This window comes from Coregonus lavaretus, assembly GCF_964263955.1.
Source record: "Coregonus lavaretus genome assembly, chromosome: 37".
NCBI classification, from domain to species: Eukaryota; Metazoa; Chordata; class Actinopteri; order Salmoniformes; family Salmonidae; genus Coregonus; species Coregonus lavaretus.
Window position 1 is genome coordinate 23,737,069 of NC_140024.1, and position 15,086 is coordinate 23,752,154.

Below are 15,086 nucleotides of genomic sequence, written 5' to 3' on the forward strand. Positions count from 1 at the left end.
GATCAATAGCTACATTTCATTCCTTCCAAAAGCTTCCATATGTGCCTGTATTGTAACACATGGGTGCAGAAAGGTTCTTAGAACCCCCCATGTCACTATAGTTTAAGAACTCCTGAGAAAGGCAGATGATTTCATCTTCACAACGTTGAGACTAGTTGAACAATTCCTGTTCATTTTTCACACCAGGTGGGTGCTCCGACAGACAGACACCGACACGCTAGATGATTGTTTGACAACAGCTACCCATCTAATTTACAATGTGGTTTGGGCGGAGCAGAACCTTGCTACCTCTGAGGTCACCCACCCACAGATAACATCCATGTGTGATGTGTATGTGTAGCTCTGGGTGCAGCATTCAAAAGGGTGGCTGCAGCTGGCCTGGGAACATTACGTCATTGGTGTGTCATTTTCCCTCTGCGGCAGCATGTATGCCAAGGAGTTGGGGTTGGAGGGTGGGAGGTTTCTAAGAGTCAGCTTGCCTCAGATGAAAGACAACAGCTGATTCAGAAAGTTTTATTGTGACGACATGTGGCACTATACCTCTTCAAAAAATGTAGCTACACTCCTATTGACTTTCACTTCCCAATATGTTTTAACAGAGAAGTTTCCTTTGAAAACTGAGTGAAGGGAACACATTAAACCACATATAGCCCAGGCTTCTCACACGGCAACAAGACGAGATTTGGAAGGGTGGCCCTGCGAGACTAGACCATATAAAGCTTACAGGCTATTTTATGGGGCTGTACAATTCCAATTGTAAACCAGTAGATTGTGCCATTTTGCCTTCACCTGTCCAGCACCATGAGATCAGCGATTATAGTATTGAGATTCACCCTTCCTGCTAAGAATTCTGGGTACTATCCTGCAGAAGGAGGGAGCAGCTGTGCCAGTGTAATTTACAAATCACCTCCCTCAGACTTTAGAGCGGGCCAGAATTAGTACCTGTCTCAGCTCTAACCAACACCAGCTCAATATAGCACAAGGCTCACTGCTGTCTCAGAAATACCAATCTACCTTACACTCCACTGACAGAGGAGCAGCATAAAAGGGACCCTGCCTGAAGAAGTCTCCTCTAGAGCAGTAATTGTCTCTTGAAACCACAGGATCATGTTCTGTTATTGCGGTAGTAGTGCATGTTTTTATGTGCAGGATGTGATGCTATGATTGATGTGATTATTAAAGCTTTACTACAGTATACATGCCAGTAGTCTGTCACAGGCTTTCACCTCATCTTTAAACAACATGATCCAGGAATCCCAGGCTTATACGTTAGTAGTGCAAAAATACGACTCCTCTGTCATCTGTGACTTGATTTCCAGCTGGCCTGAACCTGAGAATGTAGATTAATCTAGGAGAAGGCTGCTGGAATCAGGCACAATGTTAGCCTGTCCATTCATGATCACATTCCTGTATTCAATAAGACAACTGAAAAACACAACAGGTAAAAACAACACAATTCTGCAGGCCATATTAATTTGAAAACCTTTATTTTCAGTGAATACAAAAAATATGTTTTCTTGTGGCCAGATAAATAGTTTACATAGTGTATGTCATTGTCACTTCATATCGATCTTTCTTGTAGTACTGCACTTTAATTATCATTGAATTCATTATAGGACAAACATACAGGTATGAATAGTTTCTCCCTACCATTGAAATGTGTCACACTACATTAACAGTGACAGCTATATATCTTAATATCCTTATTACATTTATAATTCAAAAAAACTATTCATCGTGGCTTGAAAGAGAAAGAAGAAATGCAATCCAAAAAACTTCTATGATTTACTTGTAACTTACAATAACTGAACAACAGACTCCAATCTGTCATACGTACATAGTTCAGAAGCCTTGGTACATGCCCATGGAATGCAGTACAAAAATGTGTTGTCTTCATATATATCATATACATACGTATACATACATATACTGATGGTACTTTTTACACAGCGACACATTCGTCTCTGCCCTCAAGGCCATGGGTGCATCAGGCAGAAAGATGGAGACAGAGGTACAGTTTATAGGACAATGCAGTAGTACCTGTGAGGCCTCACGGATCTTGCCGTGTTTTTCATCTCTTGGTAATAGGCTATGACAGGAACAACTAAAAAACCTACTCATTGATACTGACCACACTCCATTATCCAGCTAGATAAGCTGTCACAAGCAGACCAGATGCTGTATGGGCTACAGACTAAGGCACTAATGACATAATACTACAAAGACCAGATGTGTGAACTCAGACATAACTGTACCTCTGTTTGAATTGTAGAGTCCACTGTCACACATCAATACAGAATAACAAATTTCTAACGTGGACCATTTGTAGTTTGTTATGGTTTATTGTCCTTATGTTCAGAATACCAATACCATTCAGTGCGTTGTGTACTGTAGGTGTATTTTCTGTTCCGAAAGTAATAGCAGAACCCCGAAGCCATGCACATGACTGACACCGCAAGAGCAGAACATTACCTCACAATAATTGTTAGTTTGCTAACCGACACTCACTGACTGTCCATAAAACGAATAAAACCAAACACTAGAACCAAACCTGGGTTGTGTTCATTAGGATTTTAAATATTTTTTATGAGCATTTCCTATTGGACAATTCTAGGTAGTCACTCCCGGTTTCAGTCAGTTTTCCTCCTTTTGGTGCCTAATGAACACAACCCTGGCAAAAAGAAGGTAAATATACTTCAATAGTAGCATTTCCCACTACAGTTACATAGAGCACCATTAGAGTAAGCGAGAGACGGATTCAACAGGTGAACAAGAAAAGGATGTGATCCACTGTAATGGTCCAACAGGCCCCTATGGAGGGATGGGGGACTTTGCCCCGTGTAAGACAGCAGGGGTAACCATCAGAAGCACAGTACATTGTGCATAGTCCGCTTCGCATTCATTCAAGAGGTCTGGGGTGTTACAATATGAGAGCCATCCATTTCAGTTTGCATTATGAGTTGTAGAGAAATCACACTTTATCAATGAGAATCTTTGTTGTAAAATTTTTCAGATTGCATGGATGTTTTTTAAATTCAGCAATCAACTCCTAGTTAAAATCTTAATAAATGATCAAGACCAGCAGTTGTTTCCTACATTATTAGTATTTTTTCCTACAGTATCTGAATGGTTTTCAGAGGTGTAGTGTTTGAGGTTTGAAAAGAGCAAGCAAGAGGAGCTTCATTACATTGCATGTCAGGAGGCTGTGAGGACACCAATCACTGCCCCCTACAGCACCTTCATAGTATTGCATTATGAACGTCAGCTGTATGGCTCAATATCAACTGTAAACTAATGAAAATAGTAGAGGGAAGCCAGTTAACTGACTACCCACGGTCCAGGTTATGCAGCGCTAGGAGATCTGCAGTAGTGGGAGGGATGAGACCAGTTAAGCTTACTGTAAATGTCAGAGTATCTTAACTTGCTAAAATTGTATTCTGTAGTAACTCTGCCTCCAAATCACAGACATAACAATAATACATTGCAATGCATCATAAGAGGTTGTAGTAAAGAGGTCTCTAGCTATTAGACCCAAGTTTAAGCGTTTATCAACACGATATATTTCAATCTTCAGTCTAAAAATAGGAGGGTTACTTGGTGTCAAGAGCACATCTATAGAAGGATGTTTTTTAAAGTGTCTACGCAAGCCGAACGGTCAATGCGACAGAAACGGTCACTGTAATGCATCCATTAAATAAGATGCATAAGCTATTCTTCAATATGGTCCACATACCTCAATTGTCTGAATTACTTGCTGTCTGACAAGGAAGCATAAGTGTCAAATTGCCCAATAAGTGTGAATTTCAAATGCTAGTCATATGTATGAAATGCTATCATTTGTGACTTGTCTCATAAATAAGGAAATGAATAGCAATGTGTGTGTAAATGTCTACTGAACTGTATGCACCAAACATATCACATTCTCGCTTCTTCCTTTATGAAAGAAAGTCCGGTCAAAAGGTTTTAAGACCATGCTTACATCTAGAAACATCCCCTTAGTTTGGAGATTCAATGTCAACACTGGTACCTAATCACATCAAATTCAGAGCTCCATAGATAAAGACATTCAAAGTATTTAGAAAGTACATTAGGATGCACATTTTTCAGCTTGTTCAGCTGTTACAAATCCATTGCTTCCAGAGAATACTTTTTTCCGGTGTAGGTTAACTGGCAGGTATTGCAGGGTAATAGACCGTTACAAGCCAAGTCATGTCATAGTGGTAGTAAACAATTGTTGGTAGTTAAAGACCACTGCAGGTGCAGTAGACAGGGGTCATCCACGGCCCATTCTGGGCTTGGACCCCACTGGTTGAGTGGGCACATTAAAAGGCCAACTTAACCTTGTTGCACACTGAGGAAGTCAATTTGGGCCACCGCTCGTGTGTGTGGTAACATCCTACATACACACGCACAGGCACAAATGCACTCAATACGCACACACCTACACACAGCGGCAGCATGGCAGTATCAGCAGGTTATAGGTCAGTTCTCGTCCTCCCGTAGTTCGCTGGGTAAGAACTTGTACTGCTGCTGTCTGATCTGAGCCAGCTTCTTCCTGGCCTCCTCCAGCTCTCTCTCCTTCCTCAGCATCTCCTCCTGGGCTGCTATGATCTGAACACAGGATAGAACAGGCACCAGTTAGTACACAACGCCTAGCTAATTAACACTAGGATAGAACAGGCATCAGTTAGTACACAACGCCTAGCTAATTAACACTAGGATAGAACAGGCATCAGTTAGTACACAACGCCTAGTTAATTAACACTAGGATAGAACAGGCATCAGTTGGTACACAATACCTAGCTAATTAACACTAGGATAGAACAGGCATCAGTTAGTACACAACGCCTAGCTAATTAACACTAGGATAGAACAGGCATCAGTTAGTACACAATACCTAGCTAATTAACACTAGGATAGAACAGGCATCAGTTGGTACACAATACCTAGCTAATTAACACTAGGATAGAACAGGCACCAGTTAGTACATAACACCTGATTGAAGTCAGCATCATGCAATCTATCTGGACACGAGATAGAACAGGCACCAGTTAGTACACAACACATGATTGAAATCAGCCTGTACAACATGCTGTACAGTGCTGTCAGCTCCTGATAAATGCAATTGGAATGGTTCTTAATGTGTCCACTTACAGAACTGAAAGGCTTGACAAGAGTAAATCCTGTTTGAACAGTCAACATGTGACTGGAGTCTGACAGAGCCCTGAAGTCTCACCTGAGCGATTCCTCCCACAAACTTGGTCTTGACCACCACGTTGTCATCGTCTGCCTTGTCGAACGCTGCCTTCTGGGCCGCTCGCACCAGGTTGTCCGACGCCCTCTTTACTGCGTTACCAGCGGCCTTTGGGAGGACAGTCCATCAATATCATACTACATAACATGTTACCGTACATGTTAAAACTAATACACAATGCTAATCATGAGAATGTGTTTGTAGGGTTATCCTGAATTCCAAATGGACCCATAGCCCCTACTCCCCCTGCACCCCTGTAGATCTGAAACAATTAGATAGGTGTGTAAGATCTACAGAAGTGCCTAGGGGGAAAGGGACAATTTGTTATTCATCATTCTAGTACCTGTAGTCTCCTCATGGCCTCAGAGTCCTGGTCAGCCTTAACCTTACAGGCCACTAGGAGCTGGGCTGTGGAGGCTGCCACCTGCTTGGCTGACGAGATCAGCTTCTCCTCGCTGGCTTGGCCCTGGACCGAGGCATTAGCTGCCTCACACAGGTTACTTGTGGCTGCTGCAACCATCCTGGCCTGTAGGACAGAACACAGAGAGAACGGTTCATATACATTTCAAAGATTCATTCCCTTAGAATTATTGACGTGTTAATTCCAGCACTTCCAAAAAAAGGAGTGATAAAGGTTATTTAGAGGCTTTATTTAGATTGTGTGTGTGTGTGTGTGTGTGTGTGTGTGTGTGTGTGTACTCACCGCTGAGATGAGACCCTGGGACCACTGACCATCATCCACTGCGTTAGCTGGAATAGAGCCCACCTTGCCCTGAGCCACCAGCTCTCTCTGGGCAGCTGAAGCAGATTTGACCAAGGCACTGGTGGCTGCAGCGATGGACTTAGCTGCCTCCAGGATCTGTTCCTCAAAGTCCAGCGTTTCATCTGCTTGCTGAGGGGGAGAAGAGACAGTCACAACTCAGACGTCTCATACGAAGAGACAAAGATAGGCAGCAATCATATTACATGGCAAACATAATGATTTTGATGTTTGAGTTTTAGAGTATAGCTGTTAGTCTTTCAATTTCATACTAGTTCACCGACACAGATCTGATCACAAATCCGTACTGTCTGCACTACAGATAAACTTCTCAGTAACATCTGTTATTTGGGGCAAACTAAACGAAATAAGAACACAAACACTCACAACTATTCTATGCCAAGTTATTCAGTCTGTCATTCCAAGATTAGACCAGTCCCTCACACACACAGTCTGTAGACAGGGCGGGACACTGTAGGAATATGTTTGATATATAGTTGAATTGAATAACAACCTAATATATCAAACATATCAGACAGAGGCCTGCAGAGAAGACTTCCAGGGGTTATACTCTGATCAGAGGAGTACTGCTACTGTATATAGGGACAGACAGGCTACAACTACAGGACAGGAGGAGGGAGAGAGAGAGAGAGAGGGTGAGAGTGAGAGTGATTGAGAGTGAGAGAGAGTGAGAAGGAAGGAAGGAGGAACAGAAGGGTTAGAATCATAGACAGCAGGTAGTAAAGTGAGAAAAGGATTGAAAGAGAGGAAAATAATGAAGGGAAGGAGGGAGGGAGAGCAGGGAGGGAATGAGGGAGAGGGAATGAGGGAGAGAGGGAATGAGGGAGAGAGGGAATGAGGGAGAGCAGGGAGGGAATGAGGGAGAGCAGGGAGGGAATGAGGGAGAGAGGGAAGGAGGAAGGGGTGAGCAGAAGGTCAAAGCCATAGAGAATAGAGTAGGGGGTTCCTCCTGAACAATGTAAATGATATCAGCTACAGACAGACTGATAGACTGGTAGACAGACCAAAGTACATACAGATGGGGTACAAACATGAATAAATCCAGAGACAGAGGTTGCCACTACTTTCACTGTATGTGAGGAGAGACAATACAAGTATTAGACATTCAAATAGTGAATAGAGCATCAGCCCATGGATCCAACACTAACTCACAGCGACTGATGAGACACTGTCTTTTAACAGACAGTCAAACACATAATGACAAACACACCAACAACAGACGGAAACAAGCACCAAGACAAAATTACTGACAGGATTGTCATTCTTGCTGCAACTTATGCATCCCACTTATGTTATTAGTGTGGAATTTGGGGGTTAAAAATATCCATGTGGCTTGTGAGGTGTATTGTGGGTGGTGTAGTCTCCTACCTTGGGCTTGGCTCTGGGTTTCAGCTGCTCCAGTTTCTTAGCCGCTGCTTCGATGGAAGCTGCCGCTCCCAACAGTTCTGTCTCTGCTATCACCGTGGGGTCCTCTGGGTCCACCCACTCTGTGCCTGAAACACACACCCACACACCGTGAGTTACCACACACACACACACCGTGAGTTACCACACACACACCGTGAGTTACCACGCACACACACACACCGTGAGTTACCACGCACACACACACACCGTGAGTTACCACACACACACCGTGAGTTACCACACACACACACACACCGTGAGTAACCACACACACACACACACCGTGAGTTACCACACACACCGTGAGTTACCACGCACACACACTGTGAGTTACCACGCACACACACACACACACTGTGAGTTACCACGCACACACACTGTGAGTTACCACGCACACACACACACCGTGAGTTACCACACACACACACCGTGAGTTACCACACACACACACACCATGAGTTACCACACACACACACACACACACACACACCATGAGTTACCACACACACACACACCGTGAGTTACCACACACACACACCGTGAGTTACCACTCACAAACACACAGCAGTGTATGAACAGAGCATACCTCACAATATGGAGACCACATAGAGACAGAACACATGCCAAGGCATGCACAGCACATTAAGTGTGTTTAAGATTGTATCGCATTTATCTTATCAGTGACATAATATGCAAATGAAGAGCATCCACTGCAATGAACATGGTGATGAGCATTTCTGTCTTTTTGGTGAGATGGAAACTGAAATGAAGAGCATGATGGATGGATGGATGGGGATCTTTTTAGACTGTAACGGGCCTGTAAAGAGTGACAATTCAAGAATGAATGGCAATGGAATGGCCGGCCCTGAATCACAACTGGTTACATTCTTAACTTACCTCCATCTGTGGCAAAGAAGGCAGGAACATAATGTTAATAGAACACTCTGGAGATATACAGTATATCTGCTAAATGATCATTACTGTACTATATTATGAACAAGGTGTACAGTAGTTCAGTGAAGTGTCTTCTCTCACCTTTCATGGCCTCAGCAGTCTGGATGAGTTCAGTAACAGCCCCCGCAACACGTTTAGAGTAGAACACCAGCTGCTGCTTCTGCTCTGCTGTAGGCCTCTGGAGGACCTGGAGACACAGAGTAGAGGTGGTTCAGGAAAACATCACCATGATCACTATTACTCTTTGAATTTTTTTGAATTGAATTTATTTAGGGTAACAGACATATACAACAAAATGTACAATGTGGACCCAGCGGATATCACTTGAAAGTATTAATTAAAACGCTTGTTTCCAAAGTGGTCCTTGATGGTAAAAACAATAACACATAATGATTAAAAGGCAAGACAAAATGACAAACAAATATAATACATTCATTTATATTGACATCCTAAAAAGTGGCACTATTCACTGCACTTTTCCCTAACCTTAAAAATCAACCATATTAATTTCACATTAAAACAATCTATTCATTGCACAGCATACCTATCATTCAAATTTGGACAAACTTGTCCAAATGAAAACCTTTGCCTGCTTTTTAAAGCTATAAAGGTGCTCCTCGCAGTACTGTTTACTCTTAAGATTTTACAAGACATAACACTAGCTCTGGTATTGTAACTGTGTTGGTTATTGACCATATCAAGGTGGTTTTTCATATAACCTGGCGCACAATCATTTAAGATATCAAACATATGATTAAGTTTAAGTTGGTCCACTCTGGACCCCAAAGACAACAAGCCCACCTCCAGGAACTCCTGTACCCCTATGTGGGTTCTAGGGGGGACAGTATATACCTGATAACATTATTTTGCATGACCTGCATTCTCTTTTTCAGCTTTTTTGATAGCCCACTATACAAAGCAGAGCAGGCATTATCAAAATGACACTGAATCAAGGTTGACACAAGCAGTTTCTTAACTTTGATGTTAAGATATCTAGTGTTACGATATAACAATTTCAATTTGTTCCCCATTTTATAAATAATTTTCGCAGCAATCAGGTCTCCAGAAAGGGATTGACCTAGGGACACACCAAGATAAGTTACACTTGTTTTAGATTCAATCTCCTTGCCTGCACAGTTTACCTTTATCTTGTCAGCCTTTAGCAATCTACGTTTTCAATCTATTGTCAGTCAACCAATCTCTAACAAAATGCAATTCCTTACTCAGGGTCTCCTCTATGTAAACTGTATCCTTCCCTGATACCAGTATGGCTGAGTCATCAGCATAAAGCAGGAGTTTGCACTTTACTGTATCTGGCATATCATTAACGTATATAAGAAATAAGAGAGGCCCTAAAATGTATCCCTGCGGTACTCCACAGGATATTTCTTTGGCCTCCGACAGAACATCACCAACATTACATACTTGTGTTCTGTTGGTCAGATAAGACCTAAACCATTTCTGTGTTACATAATTTAGACACATGCATTTCAGTTTCATCAGGAGAATCTCATGGTCCACAGTTTCAAAAGCTTTCTGCAAGTCTAACATGGCCATACCTGTTTGTTCCCCTTCTCACTTTCCTGCTTGATGTGGTCAAAAAGGTGGATAAGGCAAGTATCAGTGGAATGAGCTGTTCTAAAGCCAGATTGGAGTTCATAAAGAAGTTTGCACTCGAGAAGGTATCCCTCAAGTTGATTAAAAACGAATCTCTCAACAACTTTGGATAAGGTGCTGAGGATCGACACAGGCCTATAGCTTCCTACATTTGTTTTTACTACTCTTCTTGTGGACACACACACATCTACACACGCACCCACAACCACACATGCACCCACACACACACCCACACACAACCTACCAGTAGTACATGCTCCAGTAGAACGATGTAACCTGTGGTGCACTCTGTCCCGTAGAGCAGCGCTCTGCTCCGTACGTCCTTGTTCACCTCCTGGTGGTAGGCTGCTTGCTGAGGGACACAGAGACACAGTGTTAGGAGTCAGATGTTCCACTTTCTAGGTGGTCAGTATGGATGAGATGAGCAGTAATATCAATAGTATCTGTTCTTCCTCTTGGGCCAGTAACATCTATAACGTTTAGGTACTAGGGATGATCAGAACCTTACATGTAGTCAGCATGTCGGAGATGGCCATGCTGGTCAGGGTTTAAGTATAAAGGATAGAAGGGTAGAGGACAGGGTGTAGTATCTGCCCTAGTAAGGAGTATGGATCAGAACCTTGCATGTGGTCAACATGTCGAAGATGGCCTTGCGACTCAGGTTAGCTGTGGAGATCACATCCTCCTGTCGTGCAGAGTTCCCAGCCGCCACTGCTTTGGCTGTTGCCGTGGTGATGCCCTTGGTCATGCGGATGAACTCTTCAGGCGTGGTCGACTTCTCCGGGATGTCTTTAGACTGGAACACCTGAAGAAATACAACACAACAACATTCAATATTTCTTAAAAACCTCATCGATTTTAGTCAATGATTTAATATATTAAACAGCTCTCCAAATAATCTTGAATTGTACAGCTATGGGCAGTAACACCCAATAGGGTAATGTCCTATAATGACCAAACACACAACAGGCATACTAATGTGTCCCAATGCAGCGACACTGGTTGTTGAGTTTGAACTCTGGTTTATCTTATTGATCCCATGGTAACAGCCTTGTTTAATTAAGGCTCTAATTGTAGTAGCTGCACTAGGAGGCTGTCCTGAGGGGATACTGATAAAGCTTAGAGTTAGAACCACAAACTAATGGAGATGGGTGGTCCTCTGTCACTCACTAAAGATAAGGATAGCAGGGAAAACACAGGGCCTTGGCCGTTCTAGAGTTCAGAGCCCATCTAGTGACTAGCAGCTAAACCGTTATGGTGCAATCAACGCATCGGACTGTTGATGATTCAATGTGTCAACGCTTTTATAGTATGTAACTAATAAAACATTTACAGCTTAGCTTGAGGACACGTTTAGGCCACAAAGTGTAACAGAGAGCATGTTCATTGTCATCTGTCCTAATCAAGTTATTGATTAAGTAAATAACTTTATAGATGACTGCTTACCGTGAGCTCCTGTTTGATGCATTCAATGGTGGCCTCCAGGGCTCTGGTCCCCCGCGTGGCCTCGTCCTCCACAGCCTTCACCGTCTTCAGCAGGGACGTCACGTTGGTCACCATCACCTGGTGGGTTACCAGAGGGGGGGACAATGGGGTGACGGGTCCAAGGATGTCAGTGGGAGAGACAGACAGGTCCACCGGTGTGGGAGTCAATGGGTGAGACAGCACTGGGGGGCATCAGAGAGACATCTTGCCTTTGGTGGGCAGAGAGATTAACCTTTTTTTCTGTTAACAGTTTGCATGTGCTGTGGTATTATGTACGTAAAACACCATATGGAACTGAAAGACAGGGGGAGCACAACACCCATCAAAAGGAACCACAGCACTGCAGTTTGAGCTGAAATTAATATGAGCCATACTCTACCTGTTATCTACCGTCTGTCTGCTTCAAGGCTTGGAGACTGTCCAAAAGCAGGTTAAAAGGACTGCCCTGGATAACTATGACTGCGTCCAAAATGGCATCCTATTCCCTATATAGTGCACTACTTTTAACCAGGGCACCAAGCAGAGCACTATATAGGGAATAGGGTACCATTAGGGACACACCCCATCAGTCTGTTAAACTACATTTCCACCACATGCGGTTGGTAGCGGATAACAGTGATTTTAGATCTCACTGCCTTTCCATTTGACTGGGTCATTGACTAGCACTGGATGAGATTAGAGCATGGTGTTAGCATATAAGAGGTATCTAGGATGTTGATTAATGGCTAGGCCTAAAGGAAGGGAAGGACATCTGCTGCTATGGCACACAACGACAACATGCCTTCATCTAGTGTACTGGAAGCGCTCACCAGAACACCCTTTACGCACATATCAGACTGAGGAGACATCCCGTTCACTTCTGCCATGTTTCTGGGGGACAACTGAGCGTAGATCACAAGATTTCATCTTACAAGATTTTATTTCATAGCACTAGACACAGTTCAAACCGAATGGGACGGTTGCCCGAACACAGATTAAGCCTAGTCCCGGACTAAAAAGCACTCTGTCAAAAAGAAGATATATAATAACTCCAGCATTTTCAATAGAAAAGCTACAGCCAGGAGGGATGATGACGCAACAATGCCTGTTAGAGACAGTGGCTTTAGAGTAGAGTCCTCTATGGGTCTCACTGTGTCTCCTACCTTGGCAGCACTCTTCAGCTGGTACATGGACGGGTCGTCTGCAGCCTTGCCCGCAGCACACTTAGTGGCTCCTATAAGGTCAGCCAGGGCTTTGGCCACATCTTTCACAGCGTTGATCAGAACCACCTATACAGAACACACACATATCATCAGATTTATAAGGACACAACCAGGGGTTGAGTCCATCCCAGGTTGGGTACATCAATAGGTCCCCTTAAATAGCTACAGTACTTCCTACTTTTAATAGCAGTCTCTTTGAAGAAAGGAAAGTTGCAGTATTTATTAATTAATTAAAAACAGTCTAAAATGGTACAGTAATTGTTCACTAAGGATTATTCTGGGGACAGAAGATGTCACCTAAAATGAATAAATAGGTCACCTGTGTCTCTGAGTCGTCAGAGCCGATGCTGGCGGCGCCCAGTTTGACCACTTCAGTGAGCTGTGTGATGGTCTTAGCTGACGACTGGGCAGCTTGGGCTAGTTTGTCCTGACCGGACGCTGCTCCAGACACCAACATCTTAGTGTCCTCCACCAGAGCCTTCGCTGTCTTCAAGATGTTCTCCCTGGGAGGGGGTGCGGGGAGAGGGAGGAGAGACAGACACAGACAAAGAGAGACCGAAAGAGAGAGCGAGAAAGACAGAAGGCGGTCAAATCTCTAAAATTCTACAGGTGTTACCATGGCTCATGGCTAACCATTAAGTTTTAATTTTTTTCCCCAATGGTCTTATTAATACCATCCTGCTATGAGATGACCCTCCACCAACACAAAGATCTCAAAACTCTTTTAACCCATTCAAAATGATAGCTCTTAACACTAGAACTGCTAAAGCAGTCATTTTGATTACTCATTATCTTTTATGTTTTTATTACTCTACCATTGTTTAACTCTTGCCCCCTCCTTCCTCGACTTATCCTAAAGAAGGCTATATAACACACCACCATTGTTAGAAACCTAATATCACAAACAGAACTGGAGTTATAACCAGTTTTAGGAGTCAATTGATAATCCCCCCGACTGTGCCCAGTTGATAATCCCCCCGACAATTGCCTCGAACCTGAACCTAAACCGAAACTAATTTCACACATATAACAGATGAAATAAATTAAGTAAAGTATGATGGGGAGAATGGGTGAGTTGATGAACGAGGGGAAGCGAAATAAGCATAATTATGTAATCACCAATTGTGAATGAAGAACAGGGCGGGCCATTCTATTGTATTGATCCATTCTAATTATAGGTCTAATCTTAAAATGGTATGTACCCTATATATCAGTTCACCCAATCAAAGCAGTTTTATCAATCTACTCTGGCCTACTTGGAGTAGGCTACACAGCGAGGCCGTTCATAATTGTACATGCTGAACGGCTTTCAATCTCTGGGAAAATATCCACATCGGGCAGCAGGCACGAGGTTCGGCGAACGTGGTGATGAGGCTTGTGGAACCTTACGTTGGCAAGGGGAGAAATGTCACCATGGACAATTTCTTCACTTCAATGCCATTGGCGAACAAGTTGCTTGCAAAGAAAACAAGTCTGGCAGGCACCATGAACAAAGTGAGACCGGAGCTCCCTCCCTCTGCGCAAAATAAGGCGGTTGTACTCAACAACAGTGCAGAAGAATGACAAGACAACGGGACACAATCAAGAGAAAACCGGATACTATTACACACTACAATGAAACAATGGTTTGTCAAGGTGTGTCAAGCATGTGAAAGTTATGAAAATTGTGACAACTGTTAGGACAAGGGAAAACAGCTAAACGAAATCCAACTGATGCCATTGCGTGACGATGCACACAAGCTCGAGCTGACAATAATTGTCTATTGTTGACTGCTGTCAAATCAACACATATTCATTATTGCTGTTATGCCAAGTTTCACTATTTATCAAGACCACTTGGCGTTTATAATGACGTTTAGACTACTGATGTTTTCATCATTTGACCGCGCGTCTTTTGATTGGGGTATTTTGTATTTTATTTTGTCTTTATAAAAATAAGCTGTTACCATGTTCCAACGCATATGCTTTCTGTTTCATACAGTACCAGTCAAAAGTTTGGAAACACCTACTCATTCAAGGGTTTTTCTTTATTTTTACTATTTTCTACATTGTAGAAAGCAGCACTACATCACTCTCCTTCTTGGTCAAATAGCCCTTACACAGCCTGGAGGTGTGTTTTGGGCCATTATCCTGTTGAAAACAAATGATAGTCCCACTAAGTGCAAACTAGATGGGATGGCGTATCGCTGCGGTAGCCATGCTGGTTAAGTGTGCCTTGAATTCTAAATAAATCACTGACAGTGTCACCAACAAAGCACCCCCACACCATCACACCTCCTCTTCTCCATGCTTCACGGTGGGAACCACACATGCAGAGATCATCCGTTCACCTACTCTGCGTCTCACAAAGACACGGTGGTTAGAACCTAAAATCTCAAATTTGGAC

The 15,086-nt window shown here is 43.1% G+C and overlaps 1 protein-coding gene across 1 annotated transcript in view; it reads right to left on the reverse strand.

Moving 5' to 3' along the window:
- Positions 1-3,111: 3,111 nt before the first annotated feature.
- Positions 3,112-15,086, reverse strand: part of LOC311111667 (talin-2-like) — a 121,264-nt gene continuing 109,289 nt past the window's right edge. The window contains exons 48-58 of the mRNA XM_084154456.1: positions 13,020-13,203; positions 12,641-12,766; positions 11,460-11,576; positions 10,633-10,818; positions 10,258-10,365; positions 8,478-8,583; positions 7,404-7,528; positions 5,958-6,146; positions 5,598-5,780; positions 5,237-5,362; positions 3,112-4,611 (exon numbers count right to left, since the gene is read on the reverse strand). Coding sequence (XP_084010582.1) covers positions 4,483-4,611; positions 5,237-5,362; positions 5,598-5,780; positions 5,958-6,146; positions 7,404-7,528; positions 8,478-8,583; positions 10,258-10,365; positions 10,633-10,818; positions 11,460-11,576; positions 12,641-12,766; positions 13,020-13,203 — 1,579 coding nt within the window. The 3' untranslated portion in view covers positions 3,112-4,482. The remainder of the gene's footprint in view (positions 4,612-5,236; positions 5,363-5,597; positions 5,781-5,957; positions 6,147-7,403; positions 7,529-8,477; positions 8,584-10,257; positions 10,366-10,632; positions 10,819-11,459; positions 11,577-12,640; positions 12,767-13,019; positions 13,204-15,086) is intronic.